Source organism: Lissotriton vulgaris, chromosome 6 (assembly GCF_964263255.1).
Source record: "Lissotriton vulgaris chromosome 6, aLisVul1.2, whole genome shotgun sequence".
NCBI lineage: Eukaryota > Metazoa > Chordata > Amphibia > Caudata > Salamandridae > Lissotriton > Lissotriton vulgaris.
This window is the reverse complement of record NC_141694.1, coordinates 250,634,496-250,653,330: the sequence shown is the minus strand read 5'-3', so window position 1 is coordinate 250,653,330 and position 18,835 is coordinate 250,634,496. Positions and strand designations below refer to the sequence as shown.

The window sequence follows — 18,835 nt, the reverse complement described above, 5'->3', positions numbered from 1 at the left end:
AACTTTTATCTATTGTCTCTATCTATCTATCTATCTATCTATTTTTTATCTCTCTGTCTATCTATCTTTTATCTATACGTAGCTATCTTCTATCTATCTATCTTTTATCTATCTATCTTCTAAGTCTATCTATATTCTATATCTATCTTTTCTATCTAGCTCTTATCTATCTTTCATCTATCTATCATTTACCTATCTATATTTCTATATATTTATCTGTCTATCTTTGATATATCTTTTATCTACCTGCCTATATATCTATCTTCTATCTACCTTTTATCTATCAATCTATCATCTGTCTATCTTTTATGTTTTTACATGGACATACATGCATTTTCTGTAACCATGGTGTATCTGCCCTGTGCTAATGTGATTTCTTCCCCCTTCATACTTCACCTTTCCTGTATTTGTAATTCCTCTGTGCTTGCATTCCTTCTCTTCCCTTGTAGTTGATACTCCCTCTACTTACGCTTCCCAACTGAAAAATAAAAACAGCACTCATCTGTTGCGGCAGGCAAAATTCTCAAATTTTTTGTAACCTATTTGCTGGCCTTTGTCCGCAGCCTGCATGCTAATTGGTTGATTCCCAGCCGCTGCGCCCCTTTCGGGGTCTCAGTAATTAGGCACTCCAATTGCCGAGACTGATTGGCTGTGCCATTGCATGTTTAAACATGACATGTAAAAACCGTTGGAATAAAACTTTTGCTTTACTGAAGAATATTGTCTTGACATTTTAAATTACAGGACATTGTGATCAAAATAATCGCCCTCCTGGTTCAGTGGGATGTAAGTTTGGTGTTTTCATGCCACATTATTTCCAGGAACTGGATTAATCAGAAATGTACACAGAGTAAGTGGAGAAGTGTACCTACCCCTCAGCCGCAACCCCTCTGGATACTGAACACAGAAGGTAGAGGAACAGGGCTGTGGTTTGGCTCACGAGACATCCTTTTTTTTTTTTTTTTACAGTTCCCCTCAATCTGCTTTTCATTACTCGTAGATATAAGTATCTGTTTTTAGTGAGAAAGGCCTAGATTTCAATGGATTGAAGGAAAGAGAGAGCAACTGGCAGAGCATGGGTCGGTATTCGAGGGAGGAAACCGCTCACCAGGGAGAGAGCAAGCAAACACATGCCTTCCCATTGAGTGCTGGAACCAGAAGTAACAAGCATTGGCGTAGCAAATAGGCCTCACCTGTGGTACCTTATGAGTGTTTAGCCAGGGCTCGAGTCGGGGGTACACGCAGGTGAACAGCGCCCCTCTACTCTTTTCACAGGGTGCCAAGATGTTGAACCCTACAGAAATATGCTGAACTTGTCCCGGTGTAATTTTCAGACTCTAGGATAGGTTCAGCAGCAATGTGCAGGCAGTGAGGGAGCCTTTTTTCACCTCCTGATTCGCCGAAGTTAAGGGGTCATCCTGCCTCCTTCTGTTTGTATATGCTGACTGGGTGCCACCTGGAACCTTATATTTAAATGTAAATGCCACAGAGGGAAACAAAGGCACACAGCAGGGCACTGCCCTCGATTGGATGATTCCATTCCTAAGTGACTGCACCCAGCCTGTTAGGCTGGCACCCTTTAATTCAGCCAGGGTCAATACCACCTGTGGTGTACCTCAAGGCTCATCCCTTTCCCCCCACCTGTTGAACATTTATATCTGCCCCCTGCTTCATTCCCTCCAAAGCAGGGGAGTGAAGGTATATAACTATGCAGATGATATGCAGTTGATATTCCCGATCGACGAGACAGAGGAATCTAAGGCCTTTTTCCAAAATACCATGCTTTTTATTAAAGTCTAGAGGAGTTACAACCATCTTAAATTATACTCTGGCAAAACAGAGATAGTCATTTCTAATAACAGACTCCATCATTGGACGCCCGGACACTGGCCAGCTGCATTGGCCACCCCACCTATCCCTGATTAATCTGTCAAAAGTCTGGGGATCAAAATCAATGCCAACTTATCCTTGCATGAACAGATCAGTCTGGTCACTTCCTCGTGCGTTTATCATCTAGGAAACTACGAATTAGACTCCTGAGGCGGAAGCCGGGAGTTTAGGGACAAAAATAATTTTAAATTTGCTGATTATTTACTAGCACTGTTTTTAACCGACTTGTACTTTGCACATTTCCAATTTTAGGCCCTCTCTTATTTTAAGCACTTTGTCATTTGTTTCTGCCCCCCTTGCACGCCGCATTGCCTTACCTGCGGGAGATTATTGAAGGGACCTCCGGGGCCTCAGGGAGCCGATTTAGGGCTTCTCCAGACCTCCGCCCTCGATCCCTCTAGGCTCTTTCAGCGGCCGCCATCTTTGTTGAGGACCAGGACAGCGCTCTAGTGTTTGGCCGATTTCGGGCCCAGACATGATAAAATGGATCCCTCTTCTCGTCGAGGCGCGCCAGAGGCAAGCCCGTCTGGGTCCGTCCGGGCCTGTACCAGGACCAGGGCCACCCCCCTGGCCCTGGGCTTACTGATACCCGCAATACCTCCATCTGTTATTCTTCTCAGTTGCGGGAACTAAATGTACCCTTCACTAACTCGCGTTGCCGGAACTTGCCACCCCCCAGCTGCCTCGTGTCTACCCCTGCCCCATGTCCCGGTTGTAATTATACCCTCCCCTGCCCTACTCCTTCTGCTCTTATTACCGCCCCACTCCTAAGTGCTATTTTCGTTCAGCGCTTATCAACGCCCGTTTCCTCCCGAAACATAGCATGGAAATTAGGGAATTCATTATAAATCAGGAGTTGGATATCCTGTTCATAACCGAGTCTTGGGGAGATGCTGCCTCCGGCCCAGATTTCTGCTCAGCCACACCAGAGGGTTTTTGTGTGGTAAGACAGGATAGAATCACTGGGAGAGGCGGTGGTCTAGCCATTATTCATAAAGGGACGTTGCAATCCAAAATCGAACCTATTCAGCATCTGAATTGCGAAGCCTGCACTTTCTCCATTACACTGAATCATAATCAGGTATTTAAGGGAATTCTTATTTACCGCCCCCCAGGCCCGCATATTCGCTTCCTGTCGACTCTTGTTGAACTTACGGAACTCTGTGGCCCATTCTGACTTTACCATTTTGGGGGACTTTTTCATTTAGAAGTCGTAGGGGACAAAGACACCTCCCAACTGATCTCTGACTTACTAGCAGTAGGATTACAGCAGTTGGTGGAAGCTCCCACTCATCAAGCAGGCCATACACTTGATGGCTTGTTCACCAATAACCCGAACATCTCTCTGTCTACAATTCTCCCCGTTGTATGGTCAGACCATGCCACAGTTACTTTTACTATCCTGGCTCATAACCCCAACCCTCCGCAATCCACTTCTCGTACTCCCATCGGTACTAGAGCCTGGAAAAACTTGGACTATCCTCTTTTGTCTAATATTTTGGCTAGATCCTCCTATGAGGCATCACCGCACCCTGTGCTACTGTCCAGTAGATACCAGCAATGGATTCTGGATGCCATTAATCAAGTAGCCCCAGCTAAAACCATTATTTCCAACCGGGCAACACCATCTGCTCAATGGTTTTCAGAGGACCTTCGGCTGCAAAGGCAGTATTGCCGGAATTTAGAAAGGCGCTGGCGCAAGCACTACAGTCCCTTGGATAAGCAAACTTATAAAGATGCGTTAGCGTTATATAAGAAAGCTATCATTAAGCACAAAAGCGCTTTCTTTCTTGCCCAAATTGAGTGCGCCCAGAACTCTTCCAGAAAACTTTTCCAAGTAGTCGACTCCCTCTCCAATCCTCCAACAGGGCCACCTATTGAACCTGTGTAACGCTGTGGCAACTCTTTTTTCTACCAAGGTCACAAATATCTATTCATCTTTCTCCCCCCCTATACGCTCGGACCGCACCAGCCCTCTCCCTTGTCCCTCTCCACTCACTCCCACCTTTGCTAACTTTCACACGGTCACGACTGACCAGATTAGCAAGCTAATCATTTGAATTAAAGCAGGGTCCCCACTAGATCCCTGTCCCCCTTCTATACTGAGTGCTCTTACTGAGGTCATCACTTCTCCACTCACCGACCTATGCAACTCCATCCTCCAGACAGGCATATATCCTGAAATCTGGAAAAAAGCGGTCATCAAGCCCTTGTTAAAAAAGCCTTCCCTGGACCCCACGGACTCTGCTAATTATAGACCTATCGCCTGCCTTCCATTTCCGGACAAAATATTTGAAGCTATTATGAACAAACAGCTTTCGGGTTTCATTGATTGCCATCAACTTCTAGATGATACCCAGTTCGGCTTCAGGAAGGGCCACGGTACAGAGACGGCTTTGATAAAGGCCTCGGACGAGATCAGGACTATAATGGACCAGGGTGGGGCAGCGGTCCTTATACTCCTGGACCTGTTCGCTGCCTTTGACACGGTCGATCATTCCATCTTGATCGACCGTGTCACATACCTGGGGGTGACCCATCTTGCCAGGGACCTCATCGCTTCATTTCTGGCTAACCGTACTCAGGCGGTGAAACTGGGCACTTTTTACTCGCCCAGCTTCACCCTCCTGTGTGGGGTGCCCCAGGGCTCCTTGCTAAGCCCCACATTATTTAACATATATGTGGCGGATCTGGCGAAAGTTATTAAAGCACATGGACTCCGCTTAACCACCTATGCAAGCGACACCCAACTGGTGTTGGCAGTGCACAAGGATGGACCAGCTGTGGCCGCAAGATTTCAGGAGGGGATGCTGACCATTAGTTCTTGGATGTCAAGCAATTGCTTGAAGTTAAATTCGGACAAGACCGAAATGATGACCCTTGGCAACCTTTCACCGGAATGGTCTTCCATCTGGTGGCCCAGTGAAATGGGTCTACCCCCCACTCCGGTTGCCAAGGTCAGAAACCTCTGCATCATGTTCGATGAGAAGCTGTTGTTCAAACACCATGTGAACTCGGTGGTTTCATCATCTTTCTATACACTAAGGAAGATCAAAAAGCAGCTACCATATCTCCCTCCAGGGGCAGGGAAAACCTTGATCACCACTCTTGTTTTCTCTAAAATTGATTATGGCAACGCCCTCTTCCTCGGTACACAAGAACAGATCCTAACCAAACTGCAATCGGTGCAAAATGCAGCGGCTAGAATGCTGCTTGGCATTCCCAGTCGTCGTCCCACCTCTCTGGCCATTCGCCACCTGCACTGGCTAAGAGTCAAGAGCAGGATAAAGTTTAAGGCACTCTGTATTGCCTATAAGGCCATCCATGACTCTAGGACCTAGGTTCCTCAAGGATGCCTTTCGGATCTACGCTCCTCAGAGACCCCTTCGCTCGGCTTGCACCCATCTCCTCTCGGTCCCACGTACCAGAACCACTAGCTGGGAAGACCGACGCTTTCTAGTAGCAACCCCCAGGCTGTGGAACTCACTTCATCTGTCCATCAAACCCAGTCCCACACTCATCATCTTCCGTAAACTCTTGAAAACCTGGTTATTCAATCAATGATTCATCTGGTAGTTCTCTGTCCCAGGCAGTCTGATATTCGCCGAGACACCCTCGGGTATTTCTGCGCAATAAAAATCTCAAAAACATAAACATAAACATAAAATTTTTTTACTAGCGAAGCAAGCATGGTGATCATGCTGGCCTTGATTATGTCCAGGCTGGATTACGCCAATGCTATCTATTTGGGTCTCCCTGTCAATCAAACCCATTGATTGCAGCGGATTCAGAATCAGGCGGCCAGATTAGTTTTCCAGCAACCGAGACACTGTCATACCAAGCCACTATGGAAGCAGCTGGCACTGGCTTCCTGTGACCCAGCCGTCTATGTTTAAGACAGGCTGCGTGGTTTTTAACGCACTCCACGAGACGGGCCCTAAATTTATCTCCACAAAGATTTCACTGTACCTTCCCAAACGGAGTCTCAGATCAGCCTCAATGAATATGCTGACTATCCCTAGATTTTAGCATAAGGGAATGGGTGGTTCTCGTTTCTCTGTACTTGGCCCAAAACTCTGGAATTCTCTACCGATTGATATTGGACACTAACGTCTGATTACATCGGTTTCAGGAAAAACTGAAAACTTGGCTGTTCACCCAAGCCTACTGTTAGAGTATATTTCAGGACGGTTATCCTATCTACGATAGCGCCAAGAGATCTTTCGGTGAACGAGCGCTTAATAAATCCCCCTAAACGTGAACATAAACAGCTTGCCTTCTCTTCACAGATACTTAAGAGAGGCATGCTTTTGCCTTTGTTCTGTCCCTGTATATAAATGCGGACACTGTAAGGCTATCAGATGGGTTAGTCAGTCCCAGTATTTACACAAATAATTTAAAAAAAAACACTTTTATTGTTTTTTATAGCGCTACGTCACATCATGAGGTCATTTGCATATTGTCTTACTTGGTCAGTGCCCCCACTCCTTTTTGTAGGACTTGTGCCCTGTGTTTAGCCATGCAGCACATTTTTCTGGGTGCTGTGCCGTTGGGGATTGAAAAGCTACACAAATTTTAATGTTGCAAGGTTGAATGGAAATAACACACCTTTGAACCGTGTTTTTATTTACCGATGGTAGAGTTTGGTTAAAAGAAAAACATGTAGTGAGGCCTGAAGCGATTGTTCTGCTTGACGCAGCCTTTCATTCATTCAAGGTGGAATAAGAGAGTACTGGCCACCAATCCTTAATTTGTGTTAAAAAAAACTTCATTGCAGGGGCCCAATGTTTTTCTTAGGAGCCTGCTCCGGGCACGTCTGAATTCTAGGCTTCGCGAATATCAAGCCTGCCTATTCCTGATTTCTCCTTACGCCTCTTTCTTCTCCTATGTTGCACTTCCTCTCTTTTAAGCTTAATCTTTTAGGATTGTTTTCATCTCTATTTTCTCTCACTGGGCACTGTGTTCCTATCTGTGTCTTTGCATTTCTCCCTTATCTAATTTTCTCTCCCTGACTGTGGTCTAATGATGGAAAATACATCCTGGTGCCCACCATCTGCAACCTCCAGCAATTAAGAACTGTTGTTGTCCCCTTAAAACATGTTAAGTTGACGATTCCAGTTCAATAAGAATTCCTACCTTTAACCCTCTTTCAAGAAAAACTATGCAATCTTTGTGCTTCTACACTGAAAAAGCTGGTTTAAACACCAGAGGCGTGGTGTTTGCAAGTGGAAGGCAACAGGGTTGGACTGGCCTAGAGGGCATTCTGCCCAGATGAGCATGTTTGACACATCAGTGTCTCGGCTAAGTTTGTGGCTGTGTGTAGGCTGGTGAGGTAAACAGATGTGGGCCACTTTTTTTTTTACTACCCAGTTCATAAATGTTGGGCACTTATTTTTGTGCCTGAGCAGTGCTTTAAATGGACCAGTGCTCACCGGTACTTAGTTTCTGTGCTTGAGTACCAGCAAGTCAACCTCTGAAATTTGGAATGTACAAAAAGAGGCGTGAGAGACCTGGCAAATCGGCCCATTTTGGGGAAGCACTCTGATACTCGAGGGCTAATCTTTCCTTTCAAGGTGCCTATTGAGCAGAGGCCAATATGCATTTATTCAGAGCTGGCAGGGAGTTTGGGGGCCCGAGTCCCACTGTGATAATTGGCACAGGTCAACTCTTGCTCCTTGGAATCAAAAGCACAGTATGTGTGTGACAGCCATGTCTCGTGACTCGGCGTGAAATCTAGGAAAAGGCATTCTGCTGGCAGAGTAGGGCAGCACTCGTTCGGAGCCGGACTGAGGACGAAGGTGGTGATAGTGATACAGAAGTAGAGTAGGTGGGAATCAAGGTTAATAATATGGATGTCAGCGAACGTAAGCGTTTCTAAAACACATGTCCCGGATGCCCTGTCTGCGCGCAAAAGTGCTTCTATGTCACTGTGCATGTCTTGTATGAGTGAGTGTTGTCTGCAGTGTCCAGCACCAGATGTATAGTTGCAAGCCAGACAAGCCCTGCATTTCCACACTCTGCCAATAAAGCGCATGTGAAAGGATTAGCGTGTAGCAAGTGCTAGGCATTTTCTCTCCAGTGCAGATCTGCTTTCTCCGCAGTGTTTCAAAACTATTGTATTTTGTTTAGAGGCTGTTTTCTCTTGAGTAACATGCAGGGGCGTTGGGAAGGGTAGAGGCGGGAGAACCAACAAATTAACAAGGAGAGCCTAGTCAGAGCCGAACCACGAAGTCTGGCTTGGCCTTAAAAGCCTGTGCATAAGTGGAGCCTTGAAAACATTACAGTTGAAGAAAAGTATATTTTTTATCCTGTGGAAGCATTTCACCTTGGTGCATAAGCTTATTTACCAGCACTTGAGAGTAGTTTGTGCTCCCACCGTGACAACAATGCCATTAGTGAACTAGGAAGCAATCCAAATTTCATGTGTACATTATATATGGCCTATTTTCTATCATGAATGAAGGAACATTATAGTGTATTAAATCTAGCACAAGATTTGATTGTACAGCACACATCTGGAATATGTGGCAGACGAAGAAAATGGAGGCTTGGTGAGATGAAATATTTGTCTGGGATCACACAGCTTGGTCAAGTGGGGAAGCAGGGATTGATCCCAGAATTTCTGCTTTCTCTTGGTGCAATTCAGCATCTAGGAAACTATGGGCCAGATGTAGGTGGCTAAATACCGGTCGGTAATGCCAAAATTTGTTACATTTCTGCGTTACCAACCGGTATTTAGCCATGTGGGATGTATGTGACTTTAAACCTACATGCAAAATAAGGAATCACTAAATAGCGATTCCTTATTTTGCTCTTGAATTTAAGGAATCGGAAATACCAATTCCTTAAATGCAATGTAGGTAGCACTAAAAACAGTGCACCGCAGCCTTAAGGAATCGCCATTTACCACCAACTCCAAGTTGGTGGTAAGTAGCGATTTCCTTACAAAAAACACTTTTTTCCTTTTTTTATGTGCCATGTGGCACACATCCATGCCCTTTGGGCATGAATGTGCGCCACATGTGCACACATGCACATTTGAGGGGTGCAACAGAGTGTCCTTTGGACACCCTGGCACCCTTGAAATACCTCACACTATTAACGATTTGGTAATACCGAAAAGCTAATAGTGAATCTTTGTCCATTTATTCCTATGGGCCTCCTAGCCCATAAGAATGAATGGCTAGGTATTCCTCAATAACAAATCTGAATTACCGATTCGTTATTAAGGAATGTTAAGGAATCGCTGATATTTTAGCGATTCCTACCTACATTCCATTTTGCGAGTCCTTAATAGCGATTCAGTAATAATCGCTATTAAGGACTCGCTAAATGGAAGTTACCTGATAACTTCCCATATCAAAAGTCTCATATCTTCTATCAAATGCCCAGTTTCAGGTCTTCATATGAATTTCCAAACTTCATATCAAAAGCCAAGCTTCATGTCAACCACTGCTGGTATTTTTACATTTCTCCCCGCCCTCGTACCTGGTAACTTCCATTTAGCGAGTCCTTAATAGCGATTATTACCGAATCGCTATTAAGGACTCGCTAAATGGAATGTAGGTAGGAATCGCAAAAATATTAGTGATTCCTTAACATTCCTTAATAACGAATCGGTAATTCCGATTCGTTATTAAGAAATACCTAGCCATTCATTCCTATGGGCTAGGAGGCCCATGGGAATGAATGGAAAAAGATTTACTATTAGCGTTTCGGTATTACCGAATCGTTAATAGTGGGAGGTATTTCAAGGGTGCCAGGGTGTCCACAGGACACCCTGTTGCACCCCTGAAATGTGCATGTGTGCACATGTGGCGCACATACATGCCCTAAGGTCATGGATGTGTGCCACATGGCACATAAAAAAAGCAAAAAAGTGCTTTTTGTAAGGAAATTGCTACTTACCACCAACTTGGAGTTGGTGGTAAATAGCAATTCCTTAAGGCTGAGGTGCACTGTTTTTAGTGGAATTGGTATTTCCGATCCCTTAAATTCAAGAGCAAAATAAGGAATCGCTATTTAGCGATTCCTTATTTCGCATGTAGGTTTAAAGTCACATACATCGCACATGGGTAAATACCGGTCGGTAACGCAAAAATTTAACAAATTTTGGCGTTACCGACCGGTATTTAGCCACCTACATCTGGCCCATAGTTTCCTAGATGCCGAATTGCACCAAGAGAAAGCAGACATTCTGGGATCAATCACGGCTTCTATAGCACTGCCTTTAGCCCCGTCAGCCCCAGTCCTGCCAAGTATCACGCATTGGGTGTGACACTAACGCATTTCAGTGCGGTGTTACGCATCACCGCACTGAAATGCATTGTCACGCATAATGCTACTCTGTGAAACTCGTGCATCACTTGTGTGCTGACTGCTGCTCCCCGATGCTGCAGACTCACTACAGCAGCTGGCTCAGTCAGATGGTTAAACAGTTAAATCTGTCTCTCCTCTGAGAGTCAGTGAGGTGCTACAATGTTGCAATCTGCCGCTGATTTAATTTGCGGTCCCGGCGCGCCCCGGGCCGCGACGCGGCTGTCAATCAATCACTGAACACTGCCTGCCCTCAGCTCAACAGAGCTGAGGTTGGCTGCCTGTCGCCGTGGGTGGGATTATCGGATGTTGGGACCTCACGTCCGTCTTCCTCCAGAGCACAGGAAGTCGTTAGAAAGTGGCGGGGGACTTGAGAGAGACTGAGAGTCGAGCTGCTGCTGCCCCAGCCTGTGGTGTGCATAAAAATGCATATGTAATTATTACCGAGGCGCCCCACGCCTGTCACTGACTGACTATCAGCATGGGCCGCCTGCGCACCAGGCATTGTAATCATCCATAATCCATATTGCAGTGGGAGAGTCTGGAGACCCCCCTGCGGTTCACCACCGCCGCCGCCTGCAGTGACGTGACGAGATAGAGAGGTAAAGTAAGTAATGGCCACTGGCACCCGCCTGTTCAATGCTGCCACTGACGTACATTGTATGATGTGTGAAGTTGTGGTCTTGTCAGACACAGTTGCAGGCAGGGCGGCTCCCACCCTTCCGACTGGTTTATCTGCAAGATCATAATGATCTGAGAATGCTTGCATAAAACAATAATCTGCAGGCCGCAGGGGAGCGGGCCCCTCTCTGTCTCGTGACACCTTAGGTTTTAATTTCACCGGGCTCCGACCTCCACCTCTGAAAGCAGCACTTAAGTAAAGTGTATTAGTATTTTAAGTACTTATTGGCCAGGCAGCCTGCTGCCACTCAGACTTGTAGTGTGTGTGTGTGTGTATGTGTTGTAAATTGTCACACACACAGCGCTGAGCCGAGCGCACGCACTGCAAGAGCTGATCCTTTAATTTCAGACACAATTGCAGGCAGGGCTGCTCTGAAGCCTTTCACCATATCAGTCGTCTTCTGTCTACAGAGCAGAGGTGGATTTTCGGACATTTACACCCGAGCCGTTGCACAGGCAGCCAGGGCCTCTAGGAAATGCTGGAACTAAGTAAGTGCACAGGCAGCGAGGGCTTCCAGGCAGGCGCACTGTTGGAACCGAGTTGGGGTACAAGAATAATAGCAAATAAACATTTTTCATTTGTTTAAGCGTGCATTGGTAATACACTACTATTTTAAAATAACTTTAACATTGTTATCCAGATTTGTAGTGCTACTTTTAAAATAAAAAGATTGTTTTATTTGATTATTGTATTTAACATTGCTTCTCTGCTAACATTCTAGTTAGTAGTCACCATAAATGACTAAGAAACATGTTTGCATACTTGTACCTGTGCATGTAGTGTACTGTGAAGTTCTATGTCAGTGAAGGGAGATTATTCTAAGTATATGCTATTTTAATAGCACAAACCAAGACAAGTGGTGTGCTGTACAGGGTCAAAGGCACAAGTACAGTCAGCGAGTGATGGGAGAGGTACCTGGGTTCTGTGAGGACTGAGAGGCATGTAATATTACTACATTGTGCTGTCATGCTCTTCTACAACTCTTTACTCAGTTGGAGCAGTGTTGAGGCAGTCCTAATGGATACAGGAATGGTTTTCCAGATCCTTCATGCATAGATGGAGAAAGTCAATTGCCTGTTTTATCATTTTTTAGAGTTTTTGGTCACCAGTCTGGTCCACACCGTTTTAGATTAACTACGTGTGGCTGAACACATGATCCAAAAGACCATCCCATTGCTCAAATAGGTGTCCTTTCTGATATTTATATGTTCCCCTCATTTTCATTGCATGATTTTGCGCACAAGGAATTGTCACTCATAGTCGGTGAAATGTCACTCATATTTACACTGAAAAAATGAAAATGTCACACATAGCAATCTGAAACCTTGGCAGCTATGCAGCCCCGCCCCCAAGCCACACTCCCTAGTCCACATCTCAATTTGGCGAGTACCTACACTTATTTTTTTTCCTTTTAAAGCTGTGCCTGAGCATATTTTCTGCTTTAGTCTGACTGTATACGGAAACGAGTTTGAATCAACTCTTTCAAAGAGCTAAGAGCATTTGAGCTCTTTAAAAGAGTTTCATTTTTTTCCAGAAGATGGCAGTGTTTCCAAAAAGTTAAGAAACGTGAAGGCATGCTTAGATGAAGTATCGAAACAGAAATACTACTTTTCTATCATGGTCTTCAAGTGTCCTCTAAAAAAATTATGTTTTTTAAAAATCTTTAACCTAGGAATGAACTTAAAATTGACTTGGTTGTAATGTCTTAATCTTAGGCACATTCAGAATGCCCACACCGGGATCGACGTGTCAGTGCCTGAATACCAAGAGTTCCGGGGCAAGATGATGTCTGGGCACGTGGAGTATCACATTTTGGTCGTGACCAGGCTTCCCGCCTTCAAATCTGCAAAGCACAAGTCCGAGGATGCGGTGCAGTTTGTGGTGAGTAGCGAGTTCTCGATATATCTGGTAAAACGGAGCCGGCCCAATAAAGATGCAGAATTTTTTGGGCGGCATGAAAAAGGGGCAGCGAAATGCTTTCATTGATGAAAACCAGTTAAAACCAGCTTGCTTTTTTTTATTATCAGGGTCAATCAATCAATCAATCATCGCATTTATATAGCGCACTACTTACCCAGAGGGTCTCAAGGCGCTGGGGGAGTGGGATCTGCTACTGCTCGAACAACCAGGTCTTGAGTTGCTTCCTGAAGGCGAGGTGGTCCTGGGTCAGGCGGAGGTGGGTGGGGAGGGAGTTCCATGTCTTGGCGGCGAGGTAGGAGAAGGGTGTCTGTTTTAGAAGAAAATATAAAAGTAAAAGATTGTTATTAAGAAGCATATATGGCTTTGATCCATAGGCATATCTCATATTAAAAACTGTACAAACAGCACGTTTAAGTTACTGATGGACAATGAAAAGTATACCTTTTAAATACACTAGTATAGGGTTCACGGCCTACTGGTAACAGTGACACGTGGCCAGGGACCACTGTTTAAAGGACTAACACTAACTCACACGCGGTATGCTAAGTGGCATCTAGCGATCCGCCAGCTCCCGGCCCTCGTAGTGTAAAGTGGATACAGTGTAGTATGGGCCGCGTCCGGCGCGCAACGCCCATAGGGCTCAAATGGCTTCATCCCCCTCCATCGTGTGTGTCAGCCTGGCCTGAGACAGCTTCCCGGACACACACACACAGTTTTTGAGCCACCAGCCGCACCGAGTACTTCACAGGTCTTTAAAAGACCATTCACTTTTTAACAAGGCTTTGTTGTTTTTTCAGCTTCTCAGAGCCCCTGCATCTCCACTCTGCCTATTGCTGGAAGAATTAGCCCCCCCCCCCAAATGTTTACCAACCACCTCCCCCCGAAATTTGGCTCTAGTTGCGCCTCTGGGCTGGGTGGAAGTTAATGATTTAAATGTTCAAACAGCAAGTAAGGGACACAAAGTCTCAGGCTTGGAGTTGGGTTAGGCCAGAGACCATACCTCTGCTTCTTCGTAGTGCATTCTTCTCCTCTGCTCAAAAGACTGCTGTCACTGATTTCCCCAGCCAGGGATGTCGGCTGCCTTTCGCCGGCACAGGCTGATGGTAAATTTGCGGCAGAGCCCTCTCCATTGTCAGCACCTATTGGAGGACTATGAATTCTAGTAGAGATGGAGGAGCCAGCGTCTCCTTATCCAATGTTCTCCAAGTCTTCATCTGCCCTATCTGAGGCTACAGCAGCCCTCTTGAACCATGATCTATTCCGCACTGCCGCCCGGCATCCTCGCTGAACAGTGACCATGGTGACATTGATCTTCTTGATTCTCCAGACTTCCGGCTCATAGGGGATCCTAAACTTTTGTCCAAGGTGTCGGTCTTTCACTATAACTGGGGTCCCGAACTGCAGAGCAGGACTCTGCGCTCGGCGCTGTATGCTGGCCTTATCATTGATGGCTTTTCTCTTGAGTTGAGTGGCTTCAATGTCACAGAACATCAAATTGGCGGGGGCGCAGTTGGTGGTGTTATGCGGGGTCTGCCGGTAGACCAACATAAACTTGTTTAAGCAACACTCTGTATCTTCGGCCTTATCTACTTCTATCCTTAGGGCCCAGTTCAGGGTTAGCATGAACCTCTCAACCTCCTTGTTAGCTTGGGGCCATTGGGGGGTTATTTTTAGGTGGTGAATGGTGAGCGGTGACAGGTATTCCGGGAACTTCTGTTCCTGGAATGGTGGCCTTTGTCAGACTTGATCTCTTCCAGCACGTCGAGCAGCGCAAATGACTTCTACAGAATAGGCTTCACATAAGAAAATACTGTGGAATGCGCCAGCTCCACCACCAGGAAATTCCGAAACAGTATGCTTGTCTTGGACCATGGTGCGAGGCTGGGCTCTTCAGTTAGCCCTTGGGCTGGTGGCGGGTCTCTGCTGGTGATGGCCCAAGAGTTACAGCTCTGCACTTTCTCGTCCACCAGCATGTCCATCCATAGGAACCATACTTTGCTGTGCGATCCCTTGGTGCCCTTGGTGTGCCAGGCTGACTACCAGGGCCCACAGACTCCCGGGGAATGCATTTCTGCCGGCCTTGCAGCAGCAAACTGTCTTGACTCGCAAATACCTCACTTGTACGATCATCTGCAGAAACTCTTCGGTCTCCTCCTCATCTTCTGTCTTTTTTGTTTTAAATTTGTTTTATTGGTTTCAAAAGTAACAGTAGATATTACAGTATGAAGGAGGCAGATCAGACAGGAGAAGCCACCAAAGCAAATAGGTACATAAATTCTGTAAAGCAGATAGATGGCCGGTGGTAATCGACATAACAATGGTGTAGTGCCTGGCTTGCAAATGTCTCTTGTAATGAGGTAATGAAATTGCATAGGTAAAAAACATAACCAAAAGTCCCACCCAATCCCCCGTCCCCCTCCCTTTTCCCACCCCACCCAGTGTGCCAGACCCGTGAAACTAACATAGCTGTGGTCATATAGTAGAGGATGCAATCACCCAGATGAGCTCGGGGGGTCATGTGTGTTCGCTGTGAGTCGCAATATGCGGAGGTATCTAGGGCACGTGACCTCGTTAAATTCTTTGGATAGCAGAGACAGTAATGGAAGCCATACTTTCTGGTAAGCAGCCGTGGAGTGTGTGAGCATGGCGTGAATACGTTCCATTCCCAAAGTGAACGATATTTTATGCAGCCACCCCGTATGAGTGGGCCTGGTGTTGGAGCCCCAGAGGGACAGAACATGTTGTGTAGCAGCCTGCATAGCAATCCCCATCTGGCGGCCTCTGGGAGGTTTTAGGGGGAAGGTGAGTGCGTTGGGTAGACCTAAGATGGTATAAGCTGGGAATCTAGGGATTTCATTGTCAAATGTAGAATCAATGTCATCCAGGACTGTCTTCCAATATTCCTGGACTTCTCGGCATTCCCAGAGGAGGTGAGTTAAGGTGCCTCTTTCCCCTTTCCCCGCAGCCCCTCCAGCATAGCGCGCTACGTGCGGGGTTACTTTTATTGAGCCGGGATGGAGTGAGGTGCCAGTATATAGCTAACTTCGTCGCCGCCTCCCTGCCTGCAGTATTTCGAATGGTGTGAGAGGCTCTGTAGTACACCGAGCTCCATTCTTTGGGTGATGGGGCCCACCCCAGTTCTGCCTCCCACCTCTTTTGACCTGCCGTCTTGCCTGAAGGGGCGGGAGGTTTGAGCATTTTGTAAAGTTCTGTGATAAGATGTTTGTCTGATTCCTTCGCCACTAGCCATTTCTCAAAGACCGTATTTTTTCATAAGCTTATTTTGTACTGTCATCTTCTGTCTTTTGACTTCTTTTGCGCGTGGAGGTGTTCCTTGACAAGTAGTTGGCAGGGTTTTTGGCCCCTGGTCAATAGACAACTTCAAATGAATAAGGCTGCATCTGTATGGCCCATCTTTTGATCCTTAAGGTAGCGAGGCAGGTGGTTCCAGCGAAAAGCAGCAAGAGGGGTTTATGAACGGTGAGCACTCTGAATTGTTGACCATATAGATCAAAGTGGAAATGGCGGCATGCACATCTTATGGCCAGGGCTTCCTGCTCCATCTGAGCGTAACAGGATTCCATATCAGAGAGTGCTATGCTGGTGTACGCCACAGGTACCCATTCTTTGTCCATTTTATCTCGCAGAAGCACTGTTCCAAGTTCCCTGGGGCTGGTGTCAAATGCCAACTCCATGTTTCACTGTGGGTGGAAGTATGCCATGGTGGCCTTGTCGAGGAGGGCTCCTTTTATGGAACGAAATGCTGAATGTGCATTGGTGTTCTACTCCCACGGAGCACCTGTTTGTGTGATGGCTCCCAGCGACTCAAACATCATGGCGAGATTTGCTGTGAATCTTCCACAGTATTTTTCCGTCCCCAGGAACTCTGCACTTCTGTTGCATTCTGGGTCACATTCGCATTCTGTCTGGCATCTGCCTTTTTGGGATCGACTTTGAGTCCCTCTCGTGAGAATATGTAGCGTCAGGCCACAGTCCGCCAGTTGTTGCAGGATGGCTTTTAGTCTTGTGTGATGCTCCCCGAGGCTCTCGGAGAAGACCACAATGTCATCATTAAGGTTGATCACTCCCATTAGCCCGGAGAGAGTTTCTCTGAAGATATTCTGAAACACCTCTGCTGTGGATGAAATGCTGAAGCTTAGTCTTTGTTATCATCGGAGGCCCAAGTGTGTAGAACAGGTGATGATATAGCAACTTTCTGGGGTGAGCACCAGCTGGTGGTACCCGAGTTGAGGTCTAGCTACGAGAATCATTTTGCCCCGTTCAGGTCCGCTATGATATCATCCACGGTCGGCGTAATGTGGTGTTCTCACCGAACAGCCTGGTTTGGGAGCCTCATTCTACGCACAGCCGTATTGCTCCTGGTTGTTTGGCTTAGGTGCACTTTCTAGCGAGGATACCCAGAATGTAGGGCCATCCACTTTCTCAATGACTCCTTGTTTCTTCAAAGCTTTTAGTTCATGTTCCACCTGTGGTTTGAGTTAAAAAGGGACTCTTTGGTGTCGTAATGCTGTGGGTTGGAATGAGTAGTCAATGCGTAACTTGATTTGTTTCCCTTTTACTTTTCCTAAGAACGGTTGAGAAATTTCAGTGAGCATGGTGTTGGCATGGGATTCATGCGCTTGCTTCATGAAGAACACTAGTTTGAGGGCTATGACAGCTCAGCAGCGTGCCTTTGCCTCCCTCCGTGATATGTAACTTTGCTCTGGTCGAGCGGTCGTCGCTTGCTATGTCCACCTCTAGCGTCCCTCTGAGGGGTAGCAGCTCTGTCTCTCCATAGGTGTTGATGCTGTCCTGACTGGGTGACAGCGCCAGACGAGGAATAACTTCTTAAATTGCTCTGAGTCTATCACATTTTCAGATGCCCCCGTGACGATGAGGGCTTCCAGAGGGATGCCTCCTAGCTCCACTGTACATATTGGAGGTGGTCTTGTCTTGTTGTCTTCTCTCTCAGCACAAAGACGTTGTCTTCTTCATCATCCTGAAGGCACCTGCTCCATCAACATTGGTCTTCTTGGTGTCGGCAGCTTAATCAAGGGATAGCTGGCGAAGGGTTGTAATAGTTCTCCTTGGGTATCCTGCATTGTGCCTCCAACTCCGGTACACTTTCGCGAAGTGGTTGGCCTTGCTGCACTTAGAGCAAGTCTGTCCTCTCCATGCCTGGGCCCTTATGTTCCATACTGCAGTTGCCACAGCTGACACCTGGTTGTTTGGGGTTGCTTCCCTGCTGAGTAGGCACTTGGCCTTTCTGGATTGCGTCAATTCTTTTGTCTTTCAGGTAGCTGGTGGTGGTCGCACCTTTGCACAGGGCCATTTCTATCTCATTAGTGCGGCTGTTAGACATTTCGGGTATATGGGCCAAGTCTAATATGTTATCCAGTGCGAAGCCTGGCTGCCTTAAGATCAACTGCTGTAGCACCGCGATTTGCAACCTTGTATGATTTGCGCTCGTATCTCTTCTTGTTGGTTAATGTTCACACAAATGCTTGCAAGTTTCTTAACCAGGCATAGAACGTGTCAACTGATTTGGTGTCTGTTTACTTGACTTGGCGCAGTTTGAAGCGCTCGTAGTCTGGATTGAGCTGAGGGTAGGAGTGCCTGTTCAGTGCAGCTACTGCCATGTCGAAATCATCATCATTGCCTGTGTTTAGTAGGGTTTCGAACAACTCATAGAATTCTGCACCTCTGAAGTGCATTGGTAGTGACCTCATGACTGCGTCTTCTTTCTCCCGCGTGGCGCGGAAGTAATGCTGCAAACACCTTATTAATAGGCACCATCTTGGCTCCACTATGGCCAGATCAGACAGTTAACACGGCTGCTACTTGCTGCCTATGGCTCTCTTACACTTTGACGAATTTGTCAGATTTGTGCGGTCCTTGTCTGCGTGTGGCTGATTTTCAGCTAGTGTTTGCCTTTGTGCTTTTGCTGTGTGGGCGCATGTGACCTGAACTCGTCTTACTTTGTTGACTGTGTGCCCTCTTCACTGTGCTGCTCATGTGATTGCATGC

At 46.5% G+C, this 18,835-nt stretch overlaps 1 protein-coding gene across 1 annotated transcript in view; it reads left to right on the top strand.

The window, feature by feature from the left end:
* HS1BP3 (HCLS1 binding protein 3) overlaps window positions 1-18,835 on the top strand; it is a 455,856-nt gene that overhangs the window by 87,163 nt on the left and 349,858 nt on the right. Inside the window, exon 2 of the mRNA XM_086926279.1 lies at window positions 12,604-12,769. Within this exon, the coding sequence (XP_086782405.1) occupies window positions 12,604-12,769 (166 nt within the window). The remainder of the gene's footprint in view (window positions 1-12,603; window positions 12,770-18,835) is intronic.